Source organism: Somniosus microcephalus, chromosome 2, assembly GCF_052327205.1.
Source record: "Somniosus microcephalus isolate GS21.2 chromosome 2, FLI_Smic_1.0, whole genome shotgun sequence".
In the NCBI taxonomy this organism is placed as follows: domain Eukaryota; kingdom Metazoa; phylum Chordata; class Chondrichthyes; order Squaliformes; family Somniosidae; genus Somniosus; species Somniosus microcephalus.
The window spans coordinates 247,512,543-247,530,761 of NC_140988.1; the positions used below are offsets into that span (position 1 = coordinate 247,512,543).

At 42.5% G+C, this 18,219-nt stretch overlaps 1 protein-coding gene across 12 annotated transcripts in view; it reads left to right on the forward strand.

Annotated features, from left to right (window-relative positions):
• micu3a (mitochondrial calcium uptake 3a) overlaps positions 1-18,219 on the forward strand; it is a 250,731-nt gene that overhangs the window by 206,414 nt on the left and 26,098 nt on the right. For all 12 annotated transcript variants that reach the window (XM_085970622.1, XM_085970641.1, XM_085970651.1 and 9 more), the window contains 2 exons: positions 7,362-7,470; positions 12,627-12,784. In XM_085970622.1, the coding sequence (XP_085826748.1) occupies positions 7,362-7,470; positions 12,627-12,784 (267 nt within the window). The remainder of the gene's footprint in view (positions 1-7,361; positions 7,471-12,626; positions 12,785-18,219) is intronic.

Genomic DNA, 18,219 nt, shown 5'->3' on the forward strand with positions numbered 1-18,219 from the left:
TCAATCATGCTCAACAGGGTGTCTGTGTATCTTTTTGCCTTTCTGTCCTTGCTACCCCAATCTCTACAACAAGGTTTTGCTCACTCAAATGGCTGCCCAAGAGGGTCTTCTCCCCCCCCCCCTTTCCATTTACCCCCAGCCCCAACAGCATCACTTTCACTTCTCACCAACACTCTGTCCACAGCATTGCTAAGGTAAGCACTGCCAGAATTTCAGCATGTTTGTAGCTCAACAATCATTTAAATTAGCACAACAGTCGGTTAAAGTAGCCTAATATTTTTCACTTGCCCAAGAAGATGTTTGTTACAATAATCAAAATGGAAGGTATGCCAATTTATACAACAAAATTTATCTTTTTTTTGTCAAATAACAAGAAATGGGTTCTGCATGTTTTCCTCTCTGGCTATTATATTCTCTCTAGTTTTTATAAAATTTTCTTTCTCACTTCTGATTTTTTTTTTGTATTTGCTCTCCCTATCTTCCCTATTTTTACAGTTTCTATAATAGTTTCTCACTTTCATTAGGTCATAGCTGTCCGCTTAGTTCAGTGGTAGCACTGTCCCCTCTGAGTCAGAAGGTTATGGGGCTGTGACCCATTCCGGGACTTGATCTCGGCTGATCATTCATTGCAGTACTAAGAGAGTGTTGCACTGTTGGAGGTGTCATCTTTTAGATTAGATTTTAAACCGAACTGGCTGTTCAGGTGGGCCTAAAGGATTCCATTGCATATTTTCAAAGAGTAGGGAGATCTCCTGGTATCCTGGCCAACATTTATCCTTCAAAAGGCACCACGAAAAATCAGATTAACTGTCATTTATCTTATTGCTGTTTCCGGGACCTTGCTGTTCACAAATTAGCTACTGTGTGTACCTACAAAACAACAGTGACTGCATTTCAAAAGCAATTAATTGACTGTCAGGCACTTTGTTATATCCTGAAGATGGGAAAGGCAAGTTTTTCATTTCTTTCTCTTTAGATGTCTGTTCTAAATTTGTCCTTCTGTAGTTCTGTGATGTTTTCTTCCTTTTTTCTTTCTCTGGATTTCTAAGTTCTCTAACGACGCTGTGTATTCAGTCACTGTCTTTCGTTACTCCCTCAATCTCTACTTTTTCTAACTTAATGCTGCCCTCCTTCTCAGACTCCCACTATTCTTCAAATGTAATTAAATTAAAAACAAAGTGGGAAAATTTTGTAGCTCTTTAGCATGCGCCCACCAAGAGTATGTATTTTTAGTCAGTGGTTCACGTTTTTCCACCTCCTCCAAGTCACTGCCTGAAATATGTGAAGTTGGAGACCAACTTCTCTGCAACTGTATACCTGGGCCATTCATTATATTCATTATAAAGTGGTCCTAAAGGTTTTTTGAGCCAGGCCCTACCAAATAATTCTCATAACTGTTCATGCCCCTGCATCCCTTTGTGCCCCTGTAAATTTTAATACTTCACATGTTTCTTTTTTCTTTCACTTCGATGTCAGACTTAACGTATGCGACTGACACAACATTTTATTGTAAAAGATTTTGAAACCTTAATATCACTTTGCCTAGCTATTTATCAAGTACATAAATGTGTTTGTGTGCCTGGATAATTTAGAAGTAGGACTGCAGGGGAATGGATTGCTAAAATGAATGAATGGAGGGACTATTTTAAAAATTATTTCAGAAATTCTAATTAAAAATATTCTTTTATTTTCTGAGAAATTTCAATATATATTTGTAGGAAGTTGAGAAAATTAGTTGCTGTTTAATGTTAGCTAGTCAATTAAGCTAATTTTTTTCTTTTACATAGCATATTTCTGTGCTGTAGACTAATGCTATTTCGCCCAACTGGTCAATGCTGGCATTTATACTTCACACGAGCCTCCTCCCACCCCTCTTCATCTAACCCTATCAGCATATCCTTTTATTCCTTTCTCCCTCGTGTGCCTATCTAGCTTCCCCTTAAATGCATCTGTTATTCGCCTCAACTGTTCCTTACGGTAGAGCATTCCACATTCTTGCCACTCTTTCGGTAAAAAGGTTTCTCCTGTATTCCCTATTGAATTTTTTAGTGACTATCTTATATTTATGACCTCTAGTTTTGGACTCCCCCACAAGTGGAAATATTCTCTCTACGTCTACTCTATCAAACCCTTTCATAATCTTATGGACCTCTATCAGGTCACCCCTCAGCCTCCTCTGTTCTAAAGAAAAGAGCCCCAGCCTCTTCAGTCTTTCTTGATACTATTTCCTCTCAGTTCTGGTGTAATCATTGTGAACCTTTTTTTCACCTTCTCCAGTGTGTCTGTATCCTTATAATATGGAGACCAGAACTGTGCACAGTACTCTTAAGTGTGGTCTAACCAAGGTTCTATACAAGTTTAAAATAACTTTCCTGCTATTCAGTTCTATCCCTCTAGAAATGGTCTAAACATGGACAAAGGAGCTGAATTCCAGAGGTGAGGTGAGAGTGACTGCCTTTGACTTCAAGGCAGCATTTGACCGAGTGTGGCATCAAGGAGCCCTAGTGAGACTGAAATCAATGGGAATCGGGGGGGAAAACTCTTCACTGGCTGGAGTCATACCTAGCACAAAGAAAGATGGTTGTGGTGGTTGGTGGTCAATCATCTCATCCCAGGACATCGCTGCAGGAGTTCCCCAGGGCAGTGTCCTAGGCCCAAACATCTGCAGCTGCTTCATCCAATGACCTTCCTTCCAACATAAGGTCAGAAATGGGGATGTTCACTGATGACTGCACAGTCTTCAGTGCCATTCGCAACTCCTCAGATAATGAAGCAGTCTGAACGACATTCAGGCTAGGGCTGATCAGTAGCAGGTAACATTCACGCCGCGCAAGTGCCAGGCAATAACTATCTCCAACAAGTGAGTCTAACCACCACCCCTTGACATTTATCGGCATTACCATCGCCAAATCCCCCACCATCAACATCCTGGGGGTCACCATTGACCAGAAACTTTACTGGACCAGCCACATAAATACTGTGGCAACAAGAGCAGGTCAGAGACTAGGTATTCTGTGGCGAGTGTCTCGCCTCCTGACTCCCCAAAGCCTTTCCCCCATTTACAAGGCACAAGTAAGGAGTGTGATGGAATACTCTCCACTTGCCTGGATGAGTGCAGTTCCAACAACACTCATGAAGCTTGACACCATCCAGGATAAAGCAGCCCGCTTGATTGGCACCCCATCCACCACCTTAAACATTCAATCCCTCCACCAGCATACCGTGTCTGCAGTGTGTACCATCTACAAGATGCACTGCAGCAACTTGCCAAGGCTTCTTCGGCAGCACCTCCCAAACCCGCGACCTCTACCACGTAGAAGGACAAGGGCAGCAGGCGCATGGGAACACCACCACCTCCAATTTGCCCTCCAAGTCACACACCATCCTAACTTGGAAGTATATCGCTGTTCCTTCATCGTCGCTGGGTCAAAGTCCTGGAACTCCCTCCCTAACAGCACTGTGAGAGTATCCTCACCACACGGACTGCAGCGGTTCAAGAAGGTGGCTCACCACCACCTTCTCAAGGGCAACTAGGGATGGGCAATAAATCCTGGCCTTGCCAGCGACGCCCACATCCCATGAATGAATTTTTTTTTAATGAACCCCAGTGCTTGATTTGCATTCTTTGTGGCCTTCTTAACCTGTGTCGCTACTTTTAGTGATTTGTGTATCTGTACCCCAAGCTCTCTCTGCTCCTCTATCTCATTTAGACTTTTATTATCCAAGCAGTAAGTGGTCTCCTTATTCTTCCTACCAAAATACACCACCTCATACTTATCTATATTGAAATTCATTTGGCAATTACATGCCCATTCTGCAAGTTTATTAATGTCGTCTTATATTTTGTCACATTCTTCTTCAGTTATTAACTATACCACCCAATTTGGTGTTGTCTGCAAATTTTGAGATTGTACTTCCGATTCCCGAGTCCAAATTGTTTATGTAAATTGTGAACAACAGTGGCCTGCGCACTAATCCCTGTGGAACACCACTTCCCACCTTTAGCTAGTCTGAGTAGTTACCCTTAATCCATACTCTGTTTTCTGTTTTGTAGCCAGCTTGGTATCCATTCTGCTATTTGTGTCCTGAATCCACATGTTCCGACCGTAGTTATGCGTCTACTATGTGGTACCTTATTGAAGGCCTTTTGAAAATACAAATATATTACATCTACTGCATTACCATTGTCTACTTTTTCTATTACTTCTTCAAAGAATTCAATAAGGTTGGTCAAGCATGACCTCTTTTGAAATCCATGCTGACTACTCATATTTTCAGTTTCTAGATGTTTTTCTATTACATCTTTGGGTAAGAATTCCATTATTTTTCCTACCACTGACATTAAGCTGGCTGTTCTATCTCCGTTTTTAAATATGGGAATTTTTTTTCTTTTCGTTTATTTGTTCATGGGATGGAATTTATTTATTGTCCATCCCTAATTGCCCATGTGAAGGTGGTGGTGAGCCGCCTTCTTGACCCACTACAGTCCGTGAGATGAGGGTACTCCCACAGTGCTTTTAGGGAGGGAGTTCCAGGATTTTGAGCCAGTGACGATGAAGGAATGCTGATATATTTCCAAGTCAGAATGGTGTGTAACTTGGAGATGATAGTGTTCCCATGCACCTCCTGCCCTTGTCCTTCTAGTTGGTAGAGGTCCCGGGTTTGGGAGGTGCTGTCAAAGAAGCCTTGGCAAGTTGCTACAGTGCATCTTGTAGATGGTATACACTGTAGCCACGATGTGTTGGTGGTGGAAGGGGTGAATGTTTAAGGTGGTGGATGGGGTGCCAATCAAGCAGGCTGCTTTGTCCTGGATGGTGTCGAGCTTCTTGAGTGGTGTTGGAGCTGCATTTATCCAAGCAAGTGGAGAGTCCATCACACTCCTGACTTGTGCCTTGTAGATGGTGGAAAGGCTTTGGGGAGTCGGGAGGTGAGACACTCACTGCAGAATACCCAGCCTCTGACCTGTTCTTGTAGCCATAGTATGTGGCTGGTCCAGTTAAGTTTCTGGTCAATGGTTACCCCCAGGATGTTGATGGTGGGGGATTTGGCAATGGTAATGCTGTTGAATGTCATGGGACGGTGGTTATACTCTTTGTTGGATATAGTAATTGCCTGGCACTTGTGTGGCGCGAATGTTACTTGCCACTTATCAGCACATGCCTGAATGTTGTCCAGTTCTTGCTGCATGCGGGCATAGACTGCTTCATTATCTGAGGAGTTGCGTATGGAACTGAACACTGTGCAATCATCAGCGAACATCCCTACTTCTGACCTTATGATGGAGGGAAGGTGATTGATGAAGCACCTGAAGATGTTTGGGCCTAGGACACTGCCCTGAGGAACTCTTGCAGCAATGTCGTGGGACTGAGATGATTGGCATCCAACAACCATAAACATCTTCCTTCGTGCTAGGTATGACTCAAGCCAGTGGAGAGTTTTCCCCCAATTCCCATTGACTTCAATTTTACTAGGGCTCCTTGATGTCAAACTCGGTCAAATGCTGCCTTGATGTCAAGGGCAGTCACTCTCACCTCACCTTGTTGTTTCTGTCTGTAGAATACTTTAGTTTTATTGAGTATATATTCATAATTGTTCCACTTTATAACAATTTGAATTTTATAACTAGCAACTGAGTTTGAAATGATTCGACTGTAAAACAAAATTTAATTTCCAGTTTTGAAGCTGGTAACTTTGTCACATTTACACTTACTGTTAAAATACTACTGCCAATGAAGTGGATATGACTGATTGTTTTGTAACATGGATTGGTGGGACATGACTTTCCCACAATTCATAACATGGTTATTTCTGAATCTTAGTTGTGCTATTGTAATATGATGCTGAGTGGAAGCTAGGCAATTCCTCACAAGGTCGGAGGAAGAACCACATTGGTGCACTCTTGTGCATCCCATAACAGCCAGTTTAAAAGAAAGAGAGAATTTGCATTTATTACTGTCTCTCTCGACTTTATGACACTTTAAAGTGCTCCACAGCCAATTAAGTACTTCTGAAGTTGTTGTAATGTAGGAAATTGCAGCAGCCAATTTGCACACAGCAAGGTCCCACAAACAGCCATGAGATAATGACCAGATGTTTGAGAGATAAATGTTGGCCAGGAAAACTCCCCTGGTCTTCTTCAAATAGTGTCATCTTTTATGTCCACCTAAGAGAACAGACTTGGAGGTGCCATCTTTTGGATGAGACATTAAACCAACAGTGCATCACTCCCTTAGTACTGCACTGAAGTGCCAGCCTAGATCACGTGCTAAACTCTCTGGAGTGAGGCTTGAACTCACGACCTACTGACTCAGGCGAGAGTGCTATCACTGAAGAAAGTCTGACATAACGATGAGTTTATGAGCAGTATTGGCAGATGACCAGGAGTAGGTTATCTGCCTATCCCTCAGTTGGGGATGGTGCTTGGTTCAAAGAAACCTACTACAGTGTAACATAAAAAATGTAACAGTTTTTTAAGAAAAGATTGCTGCTTTTCTGTTTAACTTTATTAAAATGTTACACTTGAAAACTGTACAGTAGTTATCAAACTATCCTGTGGAAGAAAATATGGTGTACAATGCAGAAATGATACTTTATTGATATGAAAGTCATTAACACTTGTGCAATGTTGTACATTCTTGCTTACCTGTTGTTTCCTGCTTACAATGATACTTAGCCACACCAAAAAGCTGGATGAAGATGTTAATTGGCTGTGGTTCCCTCCATTTATTTCGTTTTTGCAGTGTCTTTTATGTTTTCCCATTTTATTTTGAAAATGCTCTTTTAAGTTCATTTTTCTTTTATCTAGTTTGTAACTGACAAACTATACATTTTAATTACCTTTCTTGGCTTCACAAGTATATATAAATAAAGTAGTGGTGGAGTTGTGCAATGTTCTAAAGGTTGAGATTTGTAGACAGACATGGGCAAATCTTTTATTTGGTGTCAAAAGTCAAAAGATCTACCACAGAAGGCTATGTTTATAGACACTAAAAGTTGCCCGAGTGCTGTAAGTAAACAATCAGTACTTGGCACTCATTAAAGAGTGTGTTTTTTTTCCAAAATTTTATTTCAGCTGAATTGTGTTGAAAAGAACAGGTGAAAGAATCTTTGACCTAATCTGTGGAAAGTTTGCTGACCTTCAGAGATTTTTCACTCTGTGAGTGATCATCAGGTCTAGTATTAACCTTCTATTACTGGGTCATATCACACATGAAGTGTTAGATATGGAACCCCACCACAATAAATCAAATATAGTACCCAATCAGTTACAATTAAAGGCCTCATAATTGACACCTATATACTACTTGAGTCACGTAATGTTTCACTTGATACTTACTCATTACATATTGTTTGCATTTTAGGGCATCACTTTTGATGAATTCAGGTCTTTCTTTCAATTCCTGAATAACTTGGAGGACTTTGCCATTGCAATGCAAATGTATAATTTTGCAAATCGATCAATTGGGCAAGGTGAGCGAAATTCTATAATGCTGGTGCATTCATTTCAAACTGTTTTCATAAGAACAAGTTCATATGAGGAAAAAGAATTTTGTTTATAAGTTTTTTCAACTTGTGTGCTTTGATTCTCAAAGTAGGCGTTGCTCATCAAAGTCCACTTTGCGTATCTATTTAAAATGTTGGGCTACTGGCATAATTTTAAATAATGAATAGCAAGGCAGTTTTAATAGCTGTTTAGCACTAGTTTACAGTTTTACAATGATGTCTTAAGTAACTGTTTACTTTGAACCCCTTTTAAACAGTATTTTAACCCCATTTTTGGCTAATCTTCGATTTTATTTTCTAAGCTAGTTCTGATATAGGAATTACTGCTTTAAAATCACCGACACTTTTTTTTGTAGTTTTCCTAAGGTGAACTAGCTAGTGTTCTGAATGTGGTAGAAAGAGGATGAAATGGTAATGAAGATAATGATGATATGTCCTGAGTCATAGTCATAACGGCACAGAAGGAGGCCATTCGGCCCATCGAGTCCATGCTGGCTCTCTGTAGAGCAACCCAGTCAGTCCCATTCCCCCGCTCTATCCCCGAAACCCTGCAAGTTTATTTCCAAGTGCCTATCCAGTCTCCCCTTGAAAACATTGAGTGTCTCCGCTTCTTCCACTTCCGTCGACAGCGAGTTCCAGGTCCTCACCACTCGCTGCGTAAAAAAGTTTTCCTCACATCCCCCTGTATCTCTTGCCCAAAACTTTAAATCTGTGTCCCCTAGTCCTTGTACCATCAACTATCAAATCACCGCTAAAACTCCTTTGCTCTAATGAAAACAATTTCAGCTTCTCCAACCTGTCCTTGTAGCTAAGATCCCCCATCCCCGGAACCATCCTAGTAAATCTCCTCTGCACCCTCTCAAGTGCCTTCACATCCTTTCTAAAGTGTGGTGACCAGAACTGGACGCAATACTCTAGTTGTGGCCTAACCAGCGCTTTATAAAAGGTTCAGCATAACTTCTTTACTTTTGTACTCAATACCTCTATTTATGAAGCCCAAGATCCCAAATGCTTTGCTAACCACTCTCAACAACATGTCCCACCACCTTCATGGACCTATGCACATTAACTCCTAGGTCCCTCTGTCCCTGCACACTCTTTAAAAACTGTGCCATTAAGTGTATATTGCCTCTCCCAGTTCCTTCTGCCAAAATGCATCACCTCATACTTCTCTGTATTAAATTCCATCTGCCACTTGTCTGCCCATTCTGCTAGTCTTTCTATGTCCTGTTGCAGTCGATTGGTATCATCCTCACTGTTTGTCACACCCCCAAGTTTGGTGTCATTGGCAAATTTAGAAATTCTACTCTGTATTCCAATATCCAGGTCATTTATATATCAAAAAAAGCAGTGGCCCCAGCACTGACCCTTGGGGAACACCACTGTCTACCATCCTCCAGTCTGGAGAAACAGCCATTTACCACAACTCGCTGTTTTCTGTCCTTAAGCCAATTCCTTATCCAAGCTGCCACTGACCCACCTATTCCATGAGCCTCAATTTTGTTAACCAGCCTTCTATGTGGTACTTTGTCAAACACCTTCCTAAAATCCATGTAGACTACATCCATTGCATTCCCTTCATCAGTCCTCCCTGTTACTTCATCAAAAAATGCAATTAGATTAGTCAAACACGATCTGCCTTTTACAAATCCATGTTGGCTCTCCTTAATTAGCTTAAACCTCTCCAAGTGCCCGTTAATTTTTTCCTTGATTATTGTTTCTAAAACTTTACCCACCACTGATGTTAAACTGACTGGCCTGTAGTTACTAGGATTGTCCTTACACTCTTTCTTGAACAATGGTGCCACATTTGCCACTTTCCAATCCTCAGGCACCTCCCCCACATCTAGGGAAGATTGGAAAATTATGGCAAGCCCTTCTGCTATCTCCTCTCCCAATTCTCTTAGCAACCTGGGATGCAAGCCATCTGGACCAGGTGACTTATCCACTCTAAGCATACCCAGTCTTTCTAGTACATCCTGTCTATCAATTTTCACCCCTTCTATTGCTTCTACCTTTTCCACTTCTACCGATATTTTGTCAGCATCCACCTCCTTAGTAAACACCGATACAAAGTACTCATTGAGTATTCTAGCCTTGCCCTGCGTCTCTAAGCATATATCACCTTCTTTGTCCCTAATAGGATCCACCCCGCCTCTTACTACCCGCTTACTGTTTAATTGCCGGTAGAAGATTTTTGGGTTCCCTTTTATGTTGACCACCATTCTACTCTCATATTCTCTCTTTGCCAATCTTATTTTCATCTTCACTTCCGCTCTCAACTTATTGTATTTGGTCTGGTTCACCCTTGAAGAATTCACCTGATATTCATCATACGCCCTCTTTTTTTTGTTTCATCATCTTCTCAATCTCCCTCACCATCCAAGGAGCCCTTGCTTTGGTTTCCTTACCCTGCCCTCTTATTGGAATGTACCTACCCTGTACTTGGAACATTTTCTCCTTAAAGATCACCCATTGTTCCATACAGTTTTTCCTGTTAGTCTTTGGTTCCATTCGCACCCCATTGAAGTTAACCCTATTCCAGTTTAGAAGTTCCACTCTAGATTGTTCCTTGCACCTCTCCATTGCTAATCTAAATCTTATCACTTGTATCCAAGTGTTCTCCCACAGACACTTGGCTGACCTGGCCCACCTCATTCCCCAGCACCAGATCCAGCAATGCCTCTTTCCTAGTTGGGCCAAGAACATACTGGTGAAGGAAATTCTCCTGAACACATTTCAGAAGTTCGTCCCCCTCCTTTCCCTTTACCCTAGCATTATCCCAATCGATACTTGGGTAATTAAAGTCCCCCAATATCACCACTGTATAGCTCTTGCATGTCTCTGCGATTGCCCTGCAGATTTGATCCTCTACCTCCCTCTCACTATTTGGAGGCCTGTAGAATACCCCCAATAGCGTGATCATACCCTTTTTGCTCCTCAACTCTAACCAAATGGATTCTGTCCTTGACCCCTCAAGAACATTCTCCCTTTCCAACACTACAATGTCTTCCTTAATCAGCATTGCCACCCCACCTCCCTTTTTTCCTTCCCTATCTGTTCTGAACACCTTGTACCCTTGAATATTAAGTGCCCAGTCCTCACCGTTTTGAAGCCACGTTTCTGTTATTGCCACAACATCATATTGCCACATGGCTAATTGTGCTCGTAGCTCACCAACCTTATTCACCACACTTTGTGTGTTTACGTACATGCATTCTAAACCCATTTTTGAATTTTTCGTAGTCTTTCTAGTCTGCTATCTAACGTGGTACTACTTCTGCCTCCAGCACTACCTTTACCATCCAACACAATCACTCTTCCATGCACCCCATTCCTCCCCTCCACTCCTACATGCTGGTGCCCATCCCCCTGCCAAGCTAGTTTAAACCCTCCCCAACAGCACTAGCAAACCTCCTCACGAGAATATTGGTCCCGGCTCTGTTGAGGTGTAACCCATCCGGCTTATACAGGTCCCACCTTTCCGAGAAATGGTCCGAATGCTTCAGGAATCTAAAGCCCTCCCTCCTGCACCATCTCTCCAGCCACGCTTTCATCTGTTCTATCCTCCTATTCCTGCACTCACTAGCACATGGCACCGGGAGTAATCCAGAGATTACTACCTTTTGAGGTCCTGCTTTTTAATCTCTTTCCTAGCTCCCTATTGTCTGCCTGCAGGACCTCATCCCTCTCAACAACCTCTGGCTGTTCACCCTCCCCCCTCAGAGTGCCCTGCAGCCGCTCAGTGACATCCTTGACCCTGGCACCAGGGAGGCAACATACCATCCTGGAGTCACGTCTGTGTCCACAGAAACACCTATCTGTTCCCCTAACCAATGAATCCCCTATCAGTGTTGCTCTTCCACTCTGCTTCCTCCCCCCATCTGTGCAGCTGTGCCCTGGCTCTGGCTGCTCTCCCCAAAGGAGCCATCACCCCCACCAGTTTCCAGAACTGTGAACCGGTTAGTGAGCGAGATGCACTCTGGGGATTCCTACCCTACCTGCCTGGACCTCCTTCTCTGTCTGGTGGTCACCCATTCCCTCTCTGCCTGCACATTCTGAGGCTGCGGGGTGACCACTTCTAGAAACGTACTTTCCAAGTATTTCTCAGCCTCGCGGATGCACTGTAGTGACTCCAGCTGCCGTTTAAGCTCCAAAACCCGGAGCTCGAGTTGCTGCAGTTGGCGACACTTCCTGCACACGTGGTCGTCCAGGCCACAAGAAGCATCCTGGATTTCCCACATGGCACAGGATGTGCAAATCACAGGACTGAGCTGCCCTGCTATGCCTCTATTTACCAGACTATGGAGGTAATTTAGCAGAAATAAACTTAACAAGAAACACTCAACAACTACCCACCAATCAGCACCTCCCTCTATTAGATAGGCTATGAACTACTTAGCAGAAATATACTGAAAACAGAACAAAAAAAAACTTACCACAAATACTCACCCTATACTCACCTCTCTGCTCCTTTGTGCCAGTGACACCTTTGAATTCTGACATCACTCCTTCGTTGTGTCACTTGCCGACTGTCTCCCTCGCAGATAGTCCACTCGCTCAGACTCCCAGGCCTCTGCTCCGTGCTGCCTTTATCCCCGGTCTCCGACTCCGTTCCTCCCGCAGGTCCCCTCCCGCAGGTATATAGCATCACTTGACTGACACTGCAGTAATACCAGCTTTGAGCAGCAAATTATAATGGTTATTGTAAATATATATCAAAAATAATTATATATTTAGAAAATTGTCACAGTAACTAGAACAGAATAGTAAGATGCAACCTTTTCTGAAAGTTTTATTCAGTTACTATATCTTGGAACTATAGTCATTCACAATACTGTTGAGATCAGTTTTTGATCTCATTCAAATTGTATTTTCTTAGATGTAGAACTTCTGAAAAGATTATCTTTCTCTTGAGTCTACCATTAACTTTTGCAAAACACATTTTGAAGGTTAAATTTCATTTTATTTTTTTTCAAAAAATGTTTTCAGTAGTGAAGTTTTTTAAATTTGTGTTTCTAATTTGGTCAAAAAATTAGAGGTTCTCAATTGGGTTTTCAAACCTAGACTTATAAGAAAGGTGGTTTCTCACTTTTAATTCTTTCTTTGGCATGTTTATACAGATGAGTTCAAGCGTGCTGTATATGTGGCCACAAGTCTCAAGCTTTCTTCACATTTGGTGAATACAGTCTTTAAAATCTTTGATGTAGACAAAGATGATCAACTAAGTTACAAAGAATTCATTGGTGTTATGAAAGATCGACTGCACAGAGGATTTAGGGTAAGCGTTTTATAAAAGATTAATGGTGAATTGCTTTGAAAGTATATTTGCTTATCTTTACAGCTTAATAGGTGATAATTGCCTTAGTATCTTGCAATCAGAAAAAGCATATTACATCTTTAATGCATTTGAAAACAACTGGAATGCCAAGCACGTGTAACTGAAGTAAACAGTAGCACTAGTAGATTAGCCCAGTGTTATCTCAAACCTCTATTTAATGTTTAAACTTTCAAGGATACCTTTTATAAGATCTTGTCATGGTGAGTAACCATTTTGTTTTTAAATCTTTCATCCATTGAAAACATGGCCTGTTTAAATGGACCATCCATTGTTGACATACTTAGCGAGGCAAGGATTCAAAATCAGTCTTAATTTTTTTTTTTATTGCAGTCTGATAAAGTCACATTATTGAGATACTATGATTTATAGCAAGCTACATTTCATCTTGTAGTCACACTTAATATAATGACTCCTTTTTAAAATAAATTTCGAGAGACAGCTACAGTGTTAGAAAAAAAACTATAAAAGAATACAAATGTATGATTTCTTAACCAATTATAGCTCATTATAATAGAATCCATTTCTTAGAGGGAGAAGTTCCTTTGAATCATAGAATCATAGAATGATTACAGCACGGAAGATTGCCATTCGGCGCGTCGAGCCCATACCGACTCTCAGCTAGTCCCACTCCCCTGCCCTTTCCCCATAGCCCTGCAGTTTTTTTTTCTTCAGATACTTATCTTTTGAAAGATAAAATTGAGTCTGCCTCCACCACCCTTTCAGGCAGTGCATTCCAGATCTTAACCACTCGCTGTGTAAAAAAGTTTTTTCTTACGTCGCCTTTGGTTCTTTTGCCAATCACCTTAAATCTGTGTCCTCTGGTTCTCAATACTTCTGCCAATGGGAACAGTTTCCCTCTATCTACCCTGACCAGACCACTCATGATTTTGAACACCTCTATCAAATCTCCCCTCAATCTTCTCTGCTCTAAGGAGAACAACCCCAGCTTCTTCAGTCTATCAACGTAACTGAAGTCCCTCATTCCTGGAATCATTCTCGTAAATCTTTTCTGCACCCTCTCTAAGGCCTTCACATCCTTCCTAAAGTGTGATGCCCAGAATTGGACACAGTACTCCAGTTAGGGCCGAACCAGTGCTTTATACAGGTTCATCATAATTTCCACACTTTTATACTCAATGCCTCTATTTATGAAGCCCAGGACCCCGTAAGCCTTTTTAACTGCTTTCTCAACCTGCCCTGCCACCTTCAACAATTTATGCGCACATACCCCCAGGTCTCTCTGTTCATGCACCCCCTTTAGGATTGTACCATTTAGTTTATATGTCCTCTCCTCATTCTTTCTACCAAAATGTATCATTTCACACTTTTCTGCGTTAAATTTCATCTTCACGTGTTTGCCCATTTCACCAGCCTGACTATGTCTTCCTGAAGTCTAATTTATCGAACAAATTGCGCTTTTTTTTAAATGCTTCACAAATTTGCACATTATCCTTGTGCAGAGCCAGACTATTCTTTGTATCATTCCAATTCTAGTAGGTATTCTGCTAAAGCAAGCACACAAATTGAGCCTTAACGAAGGAATTTGTGGAATTTACACTAACTAAATTTTCATGAACTTCTTCTAAAATTCTCATTTGCAAAATCTGTAACCATTATTTAAAGTCCTGAGTAAGTCCAGTTTGTGCCTTGTTAAAGATGAATTAAGAGAACTCTGTGCAAAATTCTGCAACCTTGGAATTCCAGCAAATATTTTGGATATAGCGCACAATAGAAGCTGGTGCAAGAAACAAGATCCCTACACAGTTATAGAGCATTTTTCTGCATGTGACATCATGGGTGCAGTATCCAGTGCTGCATTGGGAGATGTGTAAGCAGGATAAACAGGAAAACCATAGCAGTTTACAGCACAGAAAGATGACATTCCACCAGCCGAAGGGTGGTGGTACAGGGATTGTCAGGGTTTCTATTTTTAACCCATGTTGGTCAAGTTTCCCGGGCCTCGAGAAACCTGGCAGGTAAAAGGAGACGAGAAGAGCTGGATCCATCAGGTAAGTGCCTTTACAGCATTGCTTGTGGGCCAGGAGGAGCAGGAGTATTTCCTCCAGACCCAACAAGCTAACTGGTAAACACCCACCCTGCAGCTCCACGATCTCCCCCAAACCCCCCTGCCATGATCAACGACCCTGCCAACCACACTCTATCCACAAATCTCCTCCTCCCCCCACAATTTCTACCCCCAACAACTATGAACTGCAGCCTTTTCTGGAGCATTCTCCACCCGACAGGCAGCCAAGCCTGTCAATCAGGCTGGCTTCCGGGTGGGGAATCTGTTTATTAAAACACACGGCTTAACTCCACGTTGTTAGGGGAGCTCCTTCCACCCCCCCCCAGCTCATAAAACCCCGCCCCAATAAATATCGGGGTCACTATTTCAGTGAGGGAGTGGTAAATCTATGGAACAGGCTCCCTAGGAAAACAGTAGAAGCAAATAGTTGATTGAAATGCAAATTAGTTAGGTTTCTTTCTGAAAATAATATTTTGGGATACAGTTTGAATATTTTGAGACATGATGTGTAGTAATTTTAGCATGCTTGGGAGGAACAAGTGATTTTGGATCTATGATTCCTAAAACATTCCACCACTGGAGTTTTCCTCGCCTCATGACTGGGTCTGTTGTAGACTAATTGATAGAAATGTATTACTTTTGCATGCTAATTTTTTTGGATTCTACCATCTCAATTGCAACAACATATGAGAGATGTGCTTACTGCCTGCATGCCTGAAGTCTCCACTGCATCTGCCATTGATTTTGCAACATGCTGAATGGCAGAGTGAGATGCAGGCACATGCTGTGTCGTGGCACCACTCAAGTTCGATATGCTGGATCAAATCTGGATGGTGGACATCCCCATCCTACCCAAATTACCTTCCACAGTGTCTTGCACAGAGGCACTGACTGGTGGACACGCTCACACTTGTACACCATTGTCTCCGTTGGGTCATAATCCCAAAGCAACACAGCAGAGTTAGTTTTCATGCTAGACCTCCACCCAGAACCAGCTAGCCCTCTGGTGACTAATACTACTGCTTCCTCACCCATGTTCCAAGAGACACTCTGTATTCCCTCCTCAATGCCAATATCTTTCTGAATGCATGGGGGAGAAATTCAGTATCGCCCTGTTTGGTGGCGGTAACTTTTGAAAGCTGGGGAACTTAGCGCCAGGCGCTAATGATTCCTGGCTTTTAAATAATTGGGTTTTAGCACTTCCTTCCTGGAGCACAGCAGGCGGGGCGGTAGTTGTGCAGCACTGCCGCGTTGGAAGGATCCTTCCCTCCCTTAAAGGGAAGGGCCATCACTGCAGGCTCTGCAAGGGGAAAACTTACCTGGTCCCCGATGGCAGCTGTGATCTGGCCCGATCAGCCCGATGCACTGCAGCAGAGTGCCGGGCTGATCGATCGCTGGCGAAGACAAAGGGGGGAAAAAAAAGAGAGCGCATTTCAGAATTGTTTTTACTTACCTCGGCCACCTCTCCTTTAAGTATCGCCCCCGATGCGCCCGACCTCCCGATGAACGCCTCCTGCAGCTGCTGGTGTTTTTGCCCAGTGATGCTGCAGGGGGCGGAACCGAAGTTCGGGTCCAAGGCGCGGCGCAGCTGGATGACATCACGATCTCCGGGCACAGGAGATTGTGGCACTAGGGGTAACCGCCACCGCAAACCGCCAGGTGAATTTTGCAGGCGGCGGTAACATCGCTGCGCCCGGGCGGTAAGTCGTTAGCACCCCATTATCGAACGGGAGGCACTGAGGCCAATTTCTAGCCCCATGTGTCTGAGCTAATAGTGGTACTAGTAGATAAGATAAGAACATAGAATTAGGAGCAGGAGTAGGCCATACGGCCCCTTGAGCCTGCTCCGCCATTCAATAAGAACTCCACTTCTCTGCCCAATCCCCATATCGCTTGCTTTCCCTATAGTCCAAAAATCTATCTATCTCAGCCTTAAATATACTCAGCGAATTAGCATCCACAGCCCTTTGGGGTAGATAATTCCAAAGATTCACAACCCTTTTGAGTGAAGAAATGTCTCCTTATCTTAGTCCTAAATGGCCGACCCCTTATTCTGAGACTGTGACCCCCTAGTTCTAAACTCCCCGGCCAGAGGAAACATCCTCCCAGCATTTACCCTGTCAAGCCCCTTATGAATTTTATACGTTTCAATGAGAGAACTTCTCATTCTTCTGAACTCTAGGGAATATAAGCCTAGTCTACTCAATCTCTCCTCATGGAGCAATCCCCCCATCCCAGGAATCAGTCTGGTGAACCGTCGTTGCACTCCCTCTGTGGCAAGTATATCCTTCTTTGGGTAAGGAGACCAAAACTGTACACAGTACTCCAGGTGTGGACTCACCAAGGCCCTATATAATTGCAGTAAGACTTCTTTACTCTTGACTTCAATCCTTTTGTAATAAAAGCTAACATACTATTTGCTTTCCTAATTGCTTGCTGTACCTGCATGTTAACTTTCTGTGATTTGTGTACAAGGGCACCCAGGTCCCTCTGAATAACAATATTTCCGAATCTCTCATCATTTAAAAAATATTCTGCTTTTCTATTTTTCCTTCACCTTTCTCCACATTATATTCCATCTGCTATGTTCTTGCCCACTCACTTAACCTGTCTATATCCCTTTGCAGCCTCATTGCATCGTCCTCACAACTTGCTTTCCCACATAGCTTTGTATCATCAGCAATTTTATGTACATTACACTTGGTCCCCTCATCTAAGTCATTGATATAGATTGTAAATAGCTGAGGCCCAAGCACAGATCCTTGCGGTACCCAACTAGTTACAGCCTGCCAATCCAAAAATTACCCGTTTATTTCTACTCAGTTTTTTGTCCAATCCTCAATCCATGCTAATATATTATCCCCAATCCCATGAGTCCTAATTTTGTGTAATAACTTCTTATGTGGCACCTTATCGAATGCTTTTTGAAAATCCAAATATACTACATCCACTGGTTCTCCCTTACCTACCCTGCTAATTACAACATCACAAAACTCAGATTTGTCAAACACGATTTCCTTTTCATAAATCCATGTTGAATCATTATGATTTTCTAAGTGCCCTGCTACCACATCCCTACTAAAAGATTTTAGCATTTTCCCTACTACTGGTGTCAGGCTAATAGTTCCCTGTTTTCTCTCTCCTTTCTTGAATAGCGGAGTTATATTTGCTACCTTCCAATCCGCGGGGACCATTCTAGAATCTAGGGAATTCTGGAAGATTAAAACCAATGCATCTACTATCTCTAGTCACCTCTTTTAAAACCCTAGGATGTAGGACATGGGGTTTTGTCGGCTTTTAGTCCCATTAATTTCTCAAGTACTTTCTCTTTACTTGATATTAATTTCTT